Source organism: Cnephaeus nilssonii, assembly GCF_951640355.1.
Source record: "Cnephaeus nilssonii genome assembly, chromosome: 7".
Taxonomy (NCBI): domain Eukaryota; kingdom Metazoa; phylum Chordata; class Mammalia; order Chiroptera; family Vespertilionidae; genus Cnephaeus; species Cnephaeus nilssonii.
The window spans coordinates 87,699,428-87,711,971 of NC_137078.1; the positions used below are offsets into that span (position 1 = coordinate 87,699,428).

At 47.1% G+C, this 12,544-nt stretch overlaps 1 protein-coding gene across 1 annotated transcript in view; it reads left to right on the forward strand.

Annotated features, from left to right (window-relative positions):
• The first annotated feature begins 745 nt into the window (after positions 1-745).
• Positions 746-12,544, forward strand: part of PAFAH2 (platelet activating factor acetylhydrolase 2) — a 29,763-nt gene continuing 17,964 nt past the window's right edge. Inside the window, exons 1-4 of the mRNA XM_079777642.1 lie at positions 746-820; positions 7,922-8,058; positions 9,028-9,181; positions 9,967-10,063. Coding sequence (XP_079633768.1) covers positions 7,969-8,058; positions 9,028-9,181; positions 9,967-10,063 — 341 coding nt within the window. The 5' untranslated portion in view covers positions 746-820; positions 7,922-7,968. The remainder of the gene's footprint in view (positions 821-7,921; positions 8,059-9,027; positions 9,182-9,966; positions 10,064-12,544) is intronic.

Genomic DNA, 12,544 nt, shown 5'->3' on the forward strand with positions numbered 1-12,544 from the left:
CTGACTTCATTTCCCCTTGGGAAGGTACCACCTTCCAAGGCTCCCACAACCCGCCGAGTTTCCCCAGTCCAGTACATGTCACTGGTGAAATTATTTATTTGTTGGAAACCTCTGCTAGACTGTGAATTCTTTTGAGGCTGCGGATGGCATATTGCTCACCCGTGTCCCTAAGTACCCGCACAGAGCCAGCAAGGTGAGGGTGGATGGAGGGGCTGGGGCACGGGAGGACCGTGATCTCTCACGTTTCCCTTGTTCCTGGAAAAGAACAATGGCACGTTACTAGAGTCAACAGGTAAAGGTTGGTAGGAAACGCGCACTTTACCTGAATGATCAGTCTCTTAATCTCACAGGCAACAAAGCTGGGGCGGGGCGGGGGGAAACGAAACAAGTTCCCACCTCCCTAAAATAAAGTGAAGCCACGCTATTTCTTGGCACGCCTGGGAATTATTGAAGGAACAGTGAGGCTGACCGTTGCTAATGGGACTAAATGCAGAAACCTCCGCTCGAGCCTCGTCACCAGGGAGGTGGCTCCTTGACCACCAGGGGGAGGCATTGCATCGCATCGCGGGCCTTGGGCGGTTTCTTCCAACGACAAAGGGCCGCGTAGCACTATGGGAAGTGTAGTCCTAGGGTAGAAATGCGCGATCTTGCGCGGTGCACCACGGGAATTATAGTTCTGGATAGAGAGTCGGGAAATGCTTTTAAGTGCCAATGTTGAGTTCTAGAAACTACAACTACCACAGGGCCATGAGCTCCTGGGCAGTTTCTCGGTTCCGTCGAAGTGACCGTCTGGGCTGCTTCTGAGAGGTCAGCTTGACTGGTAAGTTTGAGAGGGGGAAGCTCCTATTCTGATCGGAGGTGTCTGCAGACTTTTTCACATCCCAGCCCGGTATGGTGCTCTTCGTCTCCTCCCAGGAACTTCATATTAACCTCTCCTCCTTTCTGGCTGCTGTTCAGACGCCTCCAGTAGCCACCCACGCCCTAACTCTCCCACTGTCTTCTCCAGCCGTCACTCCCGGCGCCCCTGGAACGCCGCTCAGCGCTCTCGTCTTAGGACCCAGCCCCCTCAACCCCACCCTACGCCCCAGCTTCACCTCTCCGAAACCTGGACTTCCCGCGCCACACCTGTGTGCTTCACTCTCGCCCTCACTTTGCTGTTTCCCATGCTATGGAAGAAGGCTCGCCATTACTTCTCAGTCCGGGGAAAGCCCGGCGGGACTGGAAGTCAGCAGATCCGGGTTCCAGTCCAACTCCGCCGCTCACTCGCTGAGTGACCTGGGGCAAACCCTCCTTCTCCGGGACTCACTTTCTCCACCCACCAAACGGAGATGACAGTTGCGCTGTCACTCCCAGGGTGAGGCTGTGTTGTGCAGCCAATGAGCTAGTCTGCGTGAAGGTGCTATGTAAACTGTAAAGCCTCCACAAGCGAGGGAGATTATTTTTATTAGAATTATTAATGCTCTGGAACAGTCTTATCTTGGCTCCTTTTTTTAGCTCTGCCCCCTTGTTGCTCAAGCCTGTCCCCTGAGTGCTTGGTGTCTCTAAGCGCAGGATGATATTTCCTCACTTCCTCCAGAGACCAAAGGTCAGACTAATGAGCTTTAGGTCCCCAGAGAGCTTTCCCTGAAAGGCAGCTCCAAAGAAGTGCTTATCTTGGACTCGGTCCTGAAATAGTCAGAGACGAGAAGTCCACACAGCTGGCGGAGGGAGGCTTCTGCTCACTGGAAACAGGGCCGGGCAGGAGATGGACAGCTGGGCATAAGCCTTATCCCTTCCCCCTCGGTTCTTCTGGGCCCGTTCTGTAGATTGTGTTCTTGCCGGGCTGTCTCAGGCAGGAAAAGGCTGGGAGGAATGAATGCATTTTGTCAAAGACTTTAATCCAGAAAAAAATTAGAGACCTTAGTTTGGAATGATAAAAGAGAGACATAACATTGTTAATTAATTCCTAACATTTTATGAACACTTAAAATGTACCAAGCCCTAAGCAATAGTCATTTAAAAATACTTTTATTGACTTCAGAGAGGAAGGGAGAGGGAGAGAGAGATAGAAGCATCAATGATGAAAGAGAATCACTGATCGGCTGCCTCCTGCATGTCTCCTGCTGGGGATCGAGCCTGCAACCTGGGCATGTGCCCTTGACCGGAATCGAACCCGGGACCCTTCAGTCCGCAGACCGATGCTCTATCCACTGAGCCAAACTGGCTAGGGCTCAATATCAATTTTTTAATTTAAGTTTTACTGTGCCCCCATTTTACATATAAGGAACTTTGCCTCAAAGTTCATGTGGTTATAATGATAGAGCTACCATTTATGGTTATAGTGCCTTCTACATATTATTTACATATATTTGATTTACATATATTATTTAATTTAACCCTCATCTACAACTTCATGAGTGATTATTATTTCTATCATGTGGTTAAATTATCAGAGGCCTAGAATTTAAGGAACTTGTTCAAGATTACACAGCCAATTAAGTGGCAGAGGTGGAATTCACACTTCACCAAAGCCTTCCTTTCCTCACTATAACATATAGCCTTACTTTTAGATAAAAAGAGATTAAAAAATTGAGAGGGTTTAAAACAAAGCCTCATAAAGGGACATTTTTTTGGGGGGGTCCCTAATATATGGAGAAAGCATGAAGGTAGGTGGTTTGGCCTGAAAAGAAGTACAAAACAATCTACCTCTGTAGTATATCTGATGAGATAAGGCATAAGTATGTAAAAAATTAAATAGCATTTATTGGATAAATGGATTATTAAGGCCTATTGCAGGGCACTACATTAAGCCTAGTGACTAACAGGAGTATGTTTCTGGTGGCTATGGGATTAAACCAAGTGAAATCATAGTAATCATTTTATTAATTTGAAAATGAACTGGAACACTCAGGAAATGGTGCAGGTACACGTGTCTGAATAAAAGAAAAATCCCGTGTGCTATCTGAACCAGAGATTCCGAAACCTTGCTGATCAGAAACACTTGGGAAGCTTTTAAAAATTACCTGACCTCTGGGAATGTGGCCCCTAAAATCTCTGCATTTGAAGAGTGATTCCCAGATGATTGTGATGATAGGTTCAGGAACCTTGATCTAGATTCTACTTGGGCCACTTGTAGGCACGTCTCTGATAGAAAACTGCTAGAATAAGTACTAATGTAAGAACTGTCATAAGGCAGCCTGTGATTGGTTACCAGGGGCTGAAGACAGTGCCTATGCTAGACTTGAGAGGAGGGAAGGTTGTAAGGACTTGGGGAAGCTTCAGGGAAGACCAGGGATTTCATGGGCCTTGATGAATGGGGCAGGTTTGAAAGGGCAGAGAGTCTTCTAGGCACCACCATGAACTGTTTAGATAAAGTGAGCAAAAGAAGATAGAGACACAAGGCTGGTTTCCTGGGAAAATTCTGTAGCAATTACTAGAAATGACTGGATGCTCTTTGTGGATGTTCCTCAGGCAAAATTTGCAAGTCAGATTGGATTTTTCCATCTCCCCATTCTACTTGAGCCCAGAGAATGCAGAATCATTTTTATGTTAGTTTCACTGTGCACAATTAGCTTCTTTATTTTTTATTTTTTAAAATGTTTTTATTGATTTTTTAGAAAGAGAGGAAGGGAGAGGGAGGAGAGATATAAACATCAATGAGAGAGAAACATCATCGATCACCTGCCTCCTGCAACCTGGGTATGTGCCCTGACCAGGAATTGAACCGGTGACATCTTGTTCCTGGATTAATGCTCAACTGCTGAGCTATACTGGCCCGGCTAGTTTTTATTTCCAAACTTAATTTAGTTGATAACCTTCCCCAGAACTTTCCAGGAACCCCAAAGGATTCTACCCTCCTGTTTAGCTACTTGTAAGTCCACTCATTCTGATTCCAGTCCCAAGTACTGTTCTCTGTGGGGTAAGACCAAAATCTCTTCCCATAAGAAGCTGCTGTCATTCTACCCAATTCTGAAACCTGACTCATAGTTGGCTCTCCCTTCTCCCTTGACTCCCCAAATCCACTCAGTTGCCAACGCTTATTTCTACTTTTCAGTCAATCAATAGATATTTCCTGGATACTAAGAGCCAAGTACTACTCTAGGTGCTTTAAATGCGTTATTTCATTTATCCCCATAGCAACCCTATGAAGATGGATAGTATTCTCATTGTACAGATGGGGAATCAGGCTTAGAGAGATCGGATAACTTGCCCAAGGTAAGAAAGCTAGGCAGCAAAGGAACTAGGGCTCATCTCCTGAGCTAAAGAAGCTCTCTTTCTGAGAACTCCTGCACTGTTTATCTGACCCTCTTTTATGGCAGTTAGAACTTTCTGCCGCTTCATTGTCATGTGGGTGGCATGTGTCTTGTGCCCTTGTGTAGGTCTTCCGTTTGTATGCCATCAACAACGAGGGGAAAGGTCATGTCTGAGACTAAGCAGCACACATTCAATTTCACAGGCTACATAGTCCACTGAGTGCATCAGTCATTTCTGAAATACGTAGCCATAGTCTATTCCTACACGTGCCCCATCTGGCCTGGGGGTCAAACCTGCAACCCAGGTACATGCCCTTAGCTCAGCTTCTTAAAAAGAATTGGGTTTACTTTTAAATTTGCTTCAGAGAAAGGAAGTCTATAGCAGAAAGGAAGTCACTTATTATCTTCCAAAGTTAAATAGATCAACACTAGGATTATTGGTTGTTTGGGGTTTTCCACTGGACCAGACAGTTGGCAATCGGGAGATCTATGTGTGATAATAGTTCTGCTTATGACCTTGAACTGCTCACTTAACCAAGTTGGACCTTGATTTCTTCATCAGGAAAGCACATGTAGGTTACTGGGCCAGTGGGGAGGTGGGGGAGGGCGAAGATGATTGTGAGGAGGATTGATGAAAATTATCTCTAAGGTCTCCTCTTCTTCTTTTTTTGTTGTTGTTAATCCTCACCCAAGGAAATTTTTTCCATTGACTTTTTAAAAAATATAATTTTTATTGATTTCAGAGAGGAAGGAAAAGGGAGAGAGAGATAGAAATATCAGTGATGAGAATCATTAATCGGTTGCCTCCTGCATGCCCCCTACTGGGGATTGAGCCCGAAACCTGGGCATGTACCCTTGACCGGAATTGAACCTGGGACCCTTCAGTTCCCAGGCTGATGCTCTATCCACTGAGCAAAACCGGATAGGGCTCCATTGACTTTTAGAGAAAATGGATGAGAAGGAGGGAGTGGGTCGGGGGAGGAGGGAGAAAGAGAGAGAGAAACAGAAACATTGATGTAAGAGAGACACATTGATTGGTTGCCACCTGTGCGAGCCCCATCTGGCCTGGGGATTAAACCCAGGTACATGCCCTTGACTTGGAATTGAACCCATGATCCTTTGGTGCATGGGCCAACGCTCTAACTACTAAGCAACACCTGCCAGGGCTAAGGTCTCTTATTGCTTTGACTTGAACTTTCTTTTCTTCTTTTTTTTTATGACTTGACCTTTCTGATCCATCTCAGAGCATCTTTAAAAAAAAGCAGAGTAATGTAATGATTAAAAATGTGGGCTTAGGGCCCGACTGGCATTGTTCAGTGGATGAGCTTCAACCTTTGTGAACCAGGAGGTCACGTTTAGATTCTTGGTCAAGGGCACATGCCTGGGTTGCAGGCTTGATCCCCATTGTGGGGCGTTCAGGAGGCAGCTGATCAATGATTCTCTCTCATCATTGATGTTTGTATTTCTCTTTCCCTCCCTTTCTGAAATTAATAAAAATATATAATAAACAAACAAACAAATAAGTAAAATAAATAGATGTGGGCTTAGGACTGGACTCAATGTATCGGTTTAAATGTGTGTGTGTTTTAATTGATTTCAGAGAGAGGAAGAGAGAGGGAGAGAGAATCATCCATCACCTGCCTCCTGCACACCTCCTACTGGGGATAGAGCCCAAAACCTAGGCATGTGCTCTGACTTGGAATCCAACCGTGACCTTCTGGTTCATGGGTTGATGCTCAACCACTGTGCCACACTGGCTGGGTGTCAGTGTATCCGTTTAGATGCTTTTGGTTCAAGCAATAGAAATCTAAACTCAGTTGGTTTAAACAAAAAGGGATTTATTGACTTATGTAACTGGAAAGTCTAGGATTGGGTCAGGCTTCAAGTATAGTCTAATCCAGCAATTCTTAATGCCTGCATAAATGTGACTGTTTCTCTGATTCTCTTAGCTCTGCCATCCTCTACAGGTAGCTTCATCCTCAAGGTAGCAAAGTGGCCACAACTGCCAGTTCAAAGCTTCATATCTGCACATCACTCTAGTTCAAAACAAGGCCTTTTCCACCTTTCACCATCAAACCAAAGTCCTGGGCTTTACTCTGACTGGATGAACTTATGTGACCAGGGGATACCAGGGCTGATTGGCTCAGGTCAATTAAGGCCCAACTCTAGAGATTAGGGATAAGTCAGCCACAACCAGATCCCGAAGCTACTGTGTAAGAGGGCAAGATAGAATGGATATTGAGAGTCTGACGATCCTTTCCACAGGTACAGCCATATTACCCATGATCAAATTCTGATTTTGCTAGCTGTATGTTCTTGGATAAATTACCCAACTTTATCATGCATCATTTTCTTCATCTGTAAGATGAGATAACAGTATCTCAGAGGATTGTTGAAAGGATTCAATTAAATAATTCATGTAAAGCATTTAGTGTAGCTCCTGGCACAGAGTAAGTGTAATGATGATGGTGCTGGTGGTGATGAGATTGAAGAGGGACAGGGAGCAATGGCATTGGCCCCAGTGCAGAAGCAGCCAAGTTACAGGAATGTCTTCTAGGCAGAAGCGTGCGCAGCTGCCACATTGAAGGCGCGCGTTTGAACTACTGCCCCCATCGTACTCTTTCCTATTTCTGCCCCATTTTGCTCTTTTATTATGTCCTGTCTAGAAATGCTTTTTATTTTTATTTTCTTCCCTGCCTCTAAGTCTTCCTCATGTTCAAGGCCCAGCATAAGTGCCACCTTTATAGCCAATAGTTTAGGTCAGCGATTCTGTAAATATACAGTTGGCCCTTGAACAGTGCGGGGGGGTTAGGGCTACCAACCTCTCATGCAGTCAAAATTCATGCACAACTTTGACTCCCTCAAACTCAATTACTGTTGTGCCTCAGTATCTGCAGGGGATTGGTTCCAGGACCCTAGCCCCTTCCCCAGAGACACCAAGATCTGCAGATGCTCAGGTCTCTTATATAAAATGGTGTAAAACAATGCACACAGTCAGCCCTCCCATCTGCGGATTCCCAAGCACAGATAGAAAATGTGTTTGGTCTGCGGTTGGTTGAATCTGAGGATGCAAAACCCAGAGAAATGGAGGGTCGACTGTATATTTATTGAAAAAAAAAATCCAGGTATAAGCGGACCTGTGTGGTTCAAACCCATGTTGTTCGAAGGTCAACTGTTTAACATGAGCAGGATCAGTAAGGATTGAGAGCTCAGGTCTGGATTAGACTGACGTGTGTTTTGTCACCTGTAAGCAGTGTGACCTGGGCACATTATTCAACTTCCCTCTGCCTTATTTTCCTCATCTCTAAAACAGGGTCTTAGTAATTAAGTACCTTCTTCAGATGTGTGAGAGAATGAAATGCTGTAGTATATGTAAAGATCTTAGTTCAATGCTGACACAGTAAATAATATGTCTAAGTAGTTATTATTCTTTGCCTCATGAGGACAAGGTTTGTGTTAAATTCTCTGCAGCAATTACATCTTCTTACCACCCCTCCCCCATCAACAACAACATCAAAATCTTGGCAAAGGCAGTGTAGCAAAGCAGATGATGTGAAAGATTGAGAGAGCCACACTGGCAGGGAGATGGGGTGATAAGGAGGGGTGGTCAGGGGTGGCAGAAGACACGCGTAAGCAACAGGAAGCTAAGAGGGAACCAGCGAGAGCTTGTTCTGTGTTCCACTCTCCAGCATCAAGGTCCGCACTGCCCAAGTCGTTCGATCCAACTGCTGATGAGATGGGGGTCAACCAGTCCGTGGGCTTTCCACCTGTCACAGGACCCCACCTCGTGGGCTGTGGGGATGTGATGGAGGGCCAGAGTCCCCAGGTAAGTGTCTGCAGTTCCATCCCTGGGCACCTACACTGCTTCTGCCTGAGTGTGACTTATCGATCGCCATTCTGATGGTGCAGTTCCAGGGCCGGGGAGGAAACTGGGTTAGAGCGGGTCTGGATTAGGTTATAGAGCCCCCAAGTCTGTCCTCCGGCATTTTTCTTACTCCTTTCAATGAGGAACCTCTCAGTAGAGGTGAACCTCTCAGTAGAGTTCTTTTTCCAGCTAGGAAGCAAGGGGGCTCTGGCTTCAATGGCAGCTTTCAGATCCTTCCTCCCGTCTTGAGAGCAGATGCCTAATCCTGGAAAGGTTTCTGATCTCCTGCTAATCTGAGTGTCTGAGAGGAGAGCAGTGGACCGTTTGCCATTGGCCTATGACTCCCAACCTGGATGGGAAGACAGTCCCTTTTTCTCCTCTCCTGCCTTCATTCATTTCCCCCTGCTGCTTTGGTTCCAGACTTTTCCTCCAAGAGTTCCCAGGTCCTTCTCTGCTGGCCGTTGGACTCCCCTCTCTCTTGTGAGAGGCACACACTTCCTGGTAACCTCTTGCTGCTGTGTGAGAGGAGTGTGCTGCTGCTTGTGAGGGGCCAGCCTGGAGGTGACCCCTCAATGCCACCCCATTTAGCATGCGGGCTGATTTCTCACCCCTGGGGTTCCTCCAGGCCTGGGCTCAGGGCCAGATTTAAATCTTTCCATGTCCCAAGCTCTGAAAATATTTTGGTGCCCCCAGATGTAATTCAAAATACAGTTGGCTATTTGAAATAACATAAGCCTTATGTGTATTCTAAAAATAAAATTGCTTCTTTCTGGATTTTCTGAATGCAAAATTCAGGTATGTGAATTGAAGCTCAAGTTTTCCCATTTGGTGCTTTGCTCTTGCCCCAAACACCTGCTGAGTGTGTTTGTTGGGAAATCTAGCAGTGCTTGGGCCTCTAGCTGTGAGCAGCTGCTCTCTTCTTTCCTACAGGGGAGCTTCTTCCGACTCTTCTACCCCTGCCAGGAGTCAGAGGAGACCATGGAGCAGCCCCTGTGGATTCCCCGCTACGAGTACTGCGCTGGCCTGGCCGATTACCTGCAGTTTAATAAGCGCTGGGGGGGTTTGCTCTTTAACCTGGCTGTGGGTAAGAGTTGGCCTCACCTCTAGATGCTTTCCCAGCTTCTTGGTTATGTTCCTAGGAAATTGCAGGTAGACACAGTACCTTACAGCTTGCTTTGTCCAGCGCTTTTGTAGTGGGACATCCATTAGCCAGCATGGTGTGGAGAGCTGGAAGAGGGTTATATAATAAGAGCTTTTATAGAGTTAGATTGTCCTGGATTTGAGTCCAGACGTTATCATTTACTAGCTGTAGGGCTTGGGCAAGTTATGTAACCTGCCTGAATACCTGCCTTTGCAGGTTCTGGTTTGGGGTGTATGTAAAGCCTCTAGAGCAGGGCCTGGGACAGAATGTGTTCCATAAACGGAGGCTATTACTCATTTATCCGGCATGTAATTCCCACTCTGCCAGCTGTGTAGATCAAAGAAACATGCCTCACTGCCAAAGAGTGTACTGTCTCCCGCTGTTCCCCCTCCAGCTCTCTCCTCTTCTCGGGAGGGTCACACTGAATCATCCACTTCCCCCCGTGACCCCACCACTAGGAACTCTGCCCACTGCCTTGGCATCTCAGGGATTTCTGCCCCCCCCCCCGCCCACCTTCTTCCCATTTGGATTTATCTTCCCATTTTCTATTGTGTTCATGCTGTCCGGGGAACACAGAAAAGGTGATTGGTTACCCTGGGCTACTCAGGGGTACATGATAGTCCTCCAGAAAGGAGGGACATGTGCTCCCACACATGCCTATGCCCAGGCTGCCCTTGGGGTTACAGCTTTGGGGCAGCCAGAGATTCTATAGCCCCTGTCTCTGCTAGGATCTTGTCGCCTGCCTATTAGCTGGAATGGCCCCTTTAAGACAAAGGACTCTGGATACCCTTTGATCATCTTCTCCCATGGCCTGGGAGCTTTCAGGTAAGAGCCTTTTTCCCTTTAGACCTTGTCATGCTCCTTGCCTGGTGACAGCTGTTGAGACTTATTCTCAAAGGGCAGAGAAACAGACATTTCCATCTGCCAGCTGTCTTACCTACCATCTGCCTCATTTCCTGGCCTGGGGTCCAAGCTTCTTTCACCTGGTGGAGCTTTCAGCAGGCTTCACACCCTTCGCTTCTCATGTTCCAGCATTTATATAAGTTAATACTTCTGGTTTTCTTCCAACATAACAGCACAGAAATATTAGGAGTTTGAGCCTCATAGTCAGACTAGAGGCCCGGTGCACGAAATTTGTGCACGGGGGCAGGGGGGGGGTGGCGGTCCCTCAGCCTGGCCTGCACCCTCTCCAATCTGGGTTCCTCTCGCAATCCAGAACCACTGGCTCCTAAGCGCTCACCTGCCTGCCTGCCTGATGCCCCTAACTGCTCCCCTGCCAGCCTGATGGCCCTAACTGCTCTCCCCTCTTGGCCTGATCCCCCTAACTGCCTAACTGCTCTCCCCTGCCAGCCTGATGGCCCTAACTGCTCTCCCCTCCTGGCCTCACCCCCCTAACTGCCTATCTGCACTCCCCTCCTGGCCTGATCTCCCTAACTGCCTATCTGCTCTCCCCTCCTGGCCTAAACCCCCTAACTGCCCATCTGCTCTCCCTTCCTCTCCACACCTTCAGACCCCAGCACAGGAGTGCTGAGAGCTCTCTGCCAAGGCCCTGCCCCCATCCTGATGCCCTCCTCCGGGCCAGGTTGCGCAGCAGGCCTGCACACGCCTCTGCCGCGGGGGCTGCTCCCCCCTCCCCCCGCGACAGCCTCATGTCCCTGTGGTGCAAGTCCCCGCCCCCGTTCCCACCCACCAGCTTTTGTGTGCACGCAGCCTGTTGAATGGTCATGACTGGGACACTGTTAAGACCAATTAGCATATTACCATATTTCCTCTTTATATATATAGATAGTCATTTATTCAACATATGTTGAAGGATGACTGCACTGAATGAGAGAAGCTCACTTCCTGCCCTCATGGAGCTCTCAGCCTCACCTCCAAGTCTTAGCCAGACCACCTGTGCTCTGTGTGAGCTTGGGCAGCTGTAGAACTCCGAGCCTAGGTTTCTTCACCTGTCAAACGGGGACAGATGCTGCTCCCACAGGGCAGTCTGTGAGGATTCCGTTGGACTAACTAGTAGGAGCACACACACAGTTCTCTTCGTTCTAGCTGGAGGAACATGGGCTGGTGAACTGTAGGGTCCCTGTTACCAGGCTTCAGAGACTCTTTAGTGTTTGTAAGCTCCATGAAGACAGAGACCATGTCTGTCTTCTCTTTCCCAGTGCCTAGGGCAGTACCTGGACAGTAGTTGTTTCCCAGTAAATATTTATTGAATGGATACAGCGGCTATGATTTTCTAGGTTCTCATTCATTCAGAAAATATCTGTTGAGCACCTGCTCTGCGCCAGCCTCTTGGCGTGAGAGGAAGGTGGGACATACAGATATAAAAACAAGGAATACACATTCACTAGAGGAGCCTGAATGTGGACTCACATGACTATAGCCTATGGCAGGAAGTGGAGAGTTGATGTGAGATGAGGGTAGAAAGACAAGTAGATGGTTTTCCATATTGCTTTCTTGGTCAATAAATTAGTATCTGCTGTGTGCCAGGACCAATGCTGGGATTGGGTACTCAGTAGTGAATAAGATAGAGTACCTGCCCTCAGAAAGGTAGTCTAGTGGGGAAAGAAGCTAAGAAACATTCTCTCTCACGTTCACAGGTATTTTATATAGTCAGCAGGAAAGCACATGACTTTGGAGAGTGATCTTTTTGGTCTCAATCTGTATTGAGACTTCACACCTCAGTAGACCTTGTGAGCTCGTTATAAATAAATACTCTTCATTAACCAGAGCAAAATTCCAAGAAAAGGGGAGGGAAAGGGACATGGTTTCCTTTCGTAGTTTCTGTGTTTGATTCAAGCTCTGAAACCCTTCCCACGTTCCATAGACTCATGGTTTCCCATCCCAGGGCAGGGTATGCGCTTTAAACACTACTTAACCATTTGCAATGTGCCATTGTCTCCTTTGGTTTCCACACAATCCTTCGGGGCAGGCAGGGGAGGGAGCATATTTTACAGAAGAGCAGGCAGGCTCTGAAAGGCATACTTGCCCAAACTGACCTCCCTGAATCAGTTAGGATGTGGGGAAGTTGTATTTAACAGAAAACGCCCAAATAATAGTGACCTAAACGACACTGATTTCTTTTGCAGATAAAAGACAGCTAGAAGGCTGATATGTAGTTCTGTGCACTTATCAGAGAAGCAGACTTTTTTTTATCGTCTTGCTCTGCCATGGTGGCTTCCATTTATGAAGATATCTCATGACCCGTGGTGGCTGTTTTAGCTCTAGCCATTACACCCATATTCCAGGCAATAGGAAGGGCGTGCTCTTCTTTTTGAGATTTCCTCAAGTATAACACAACTGCTTGCG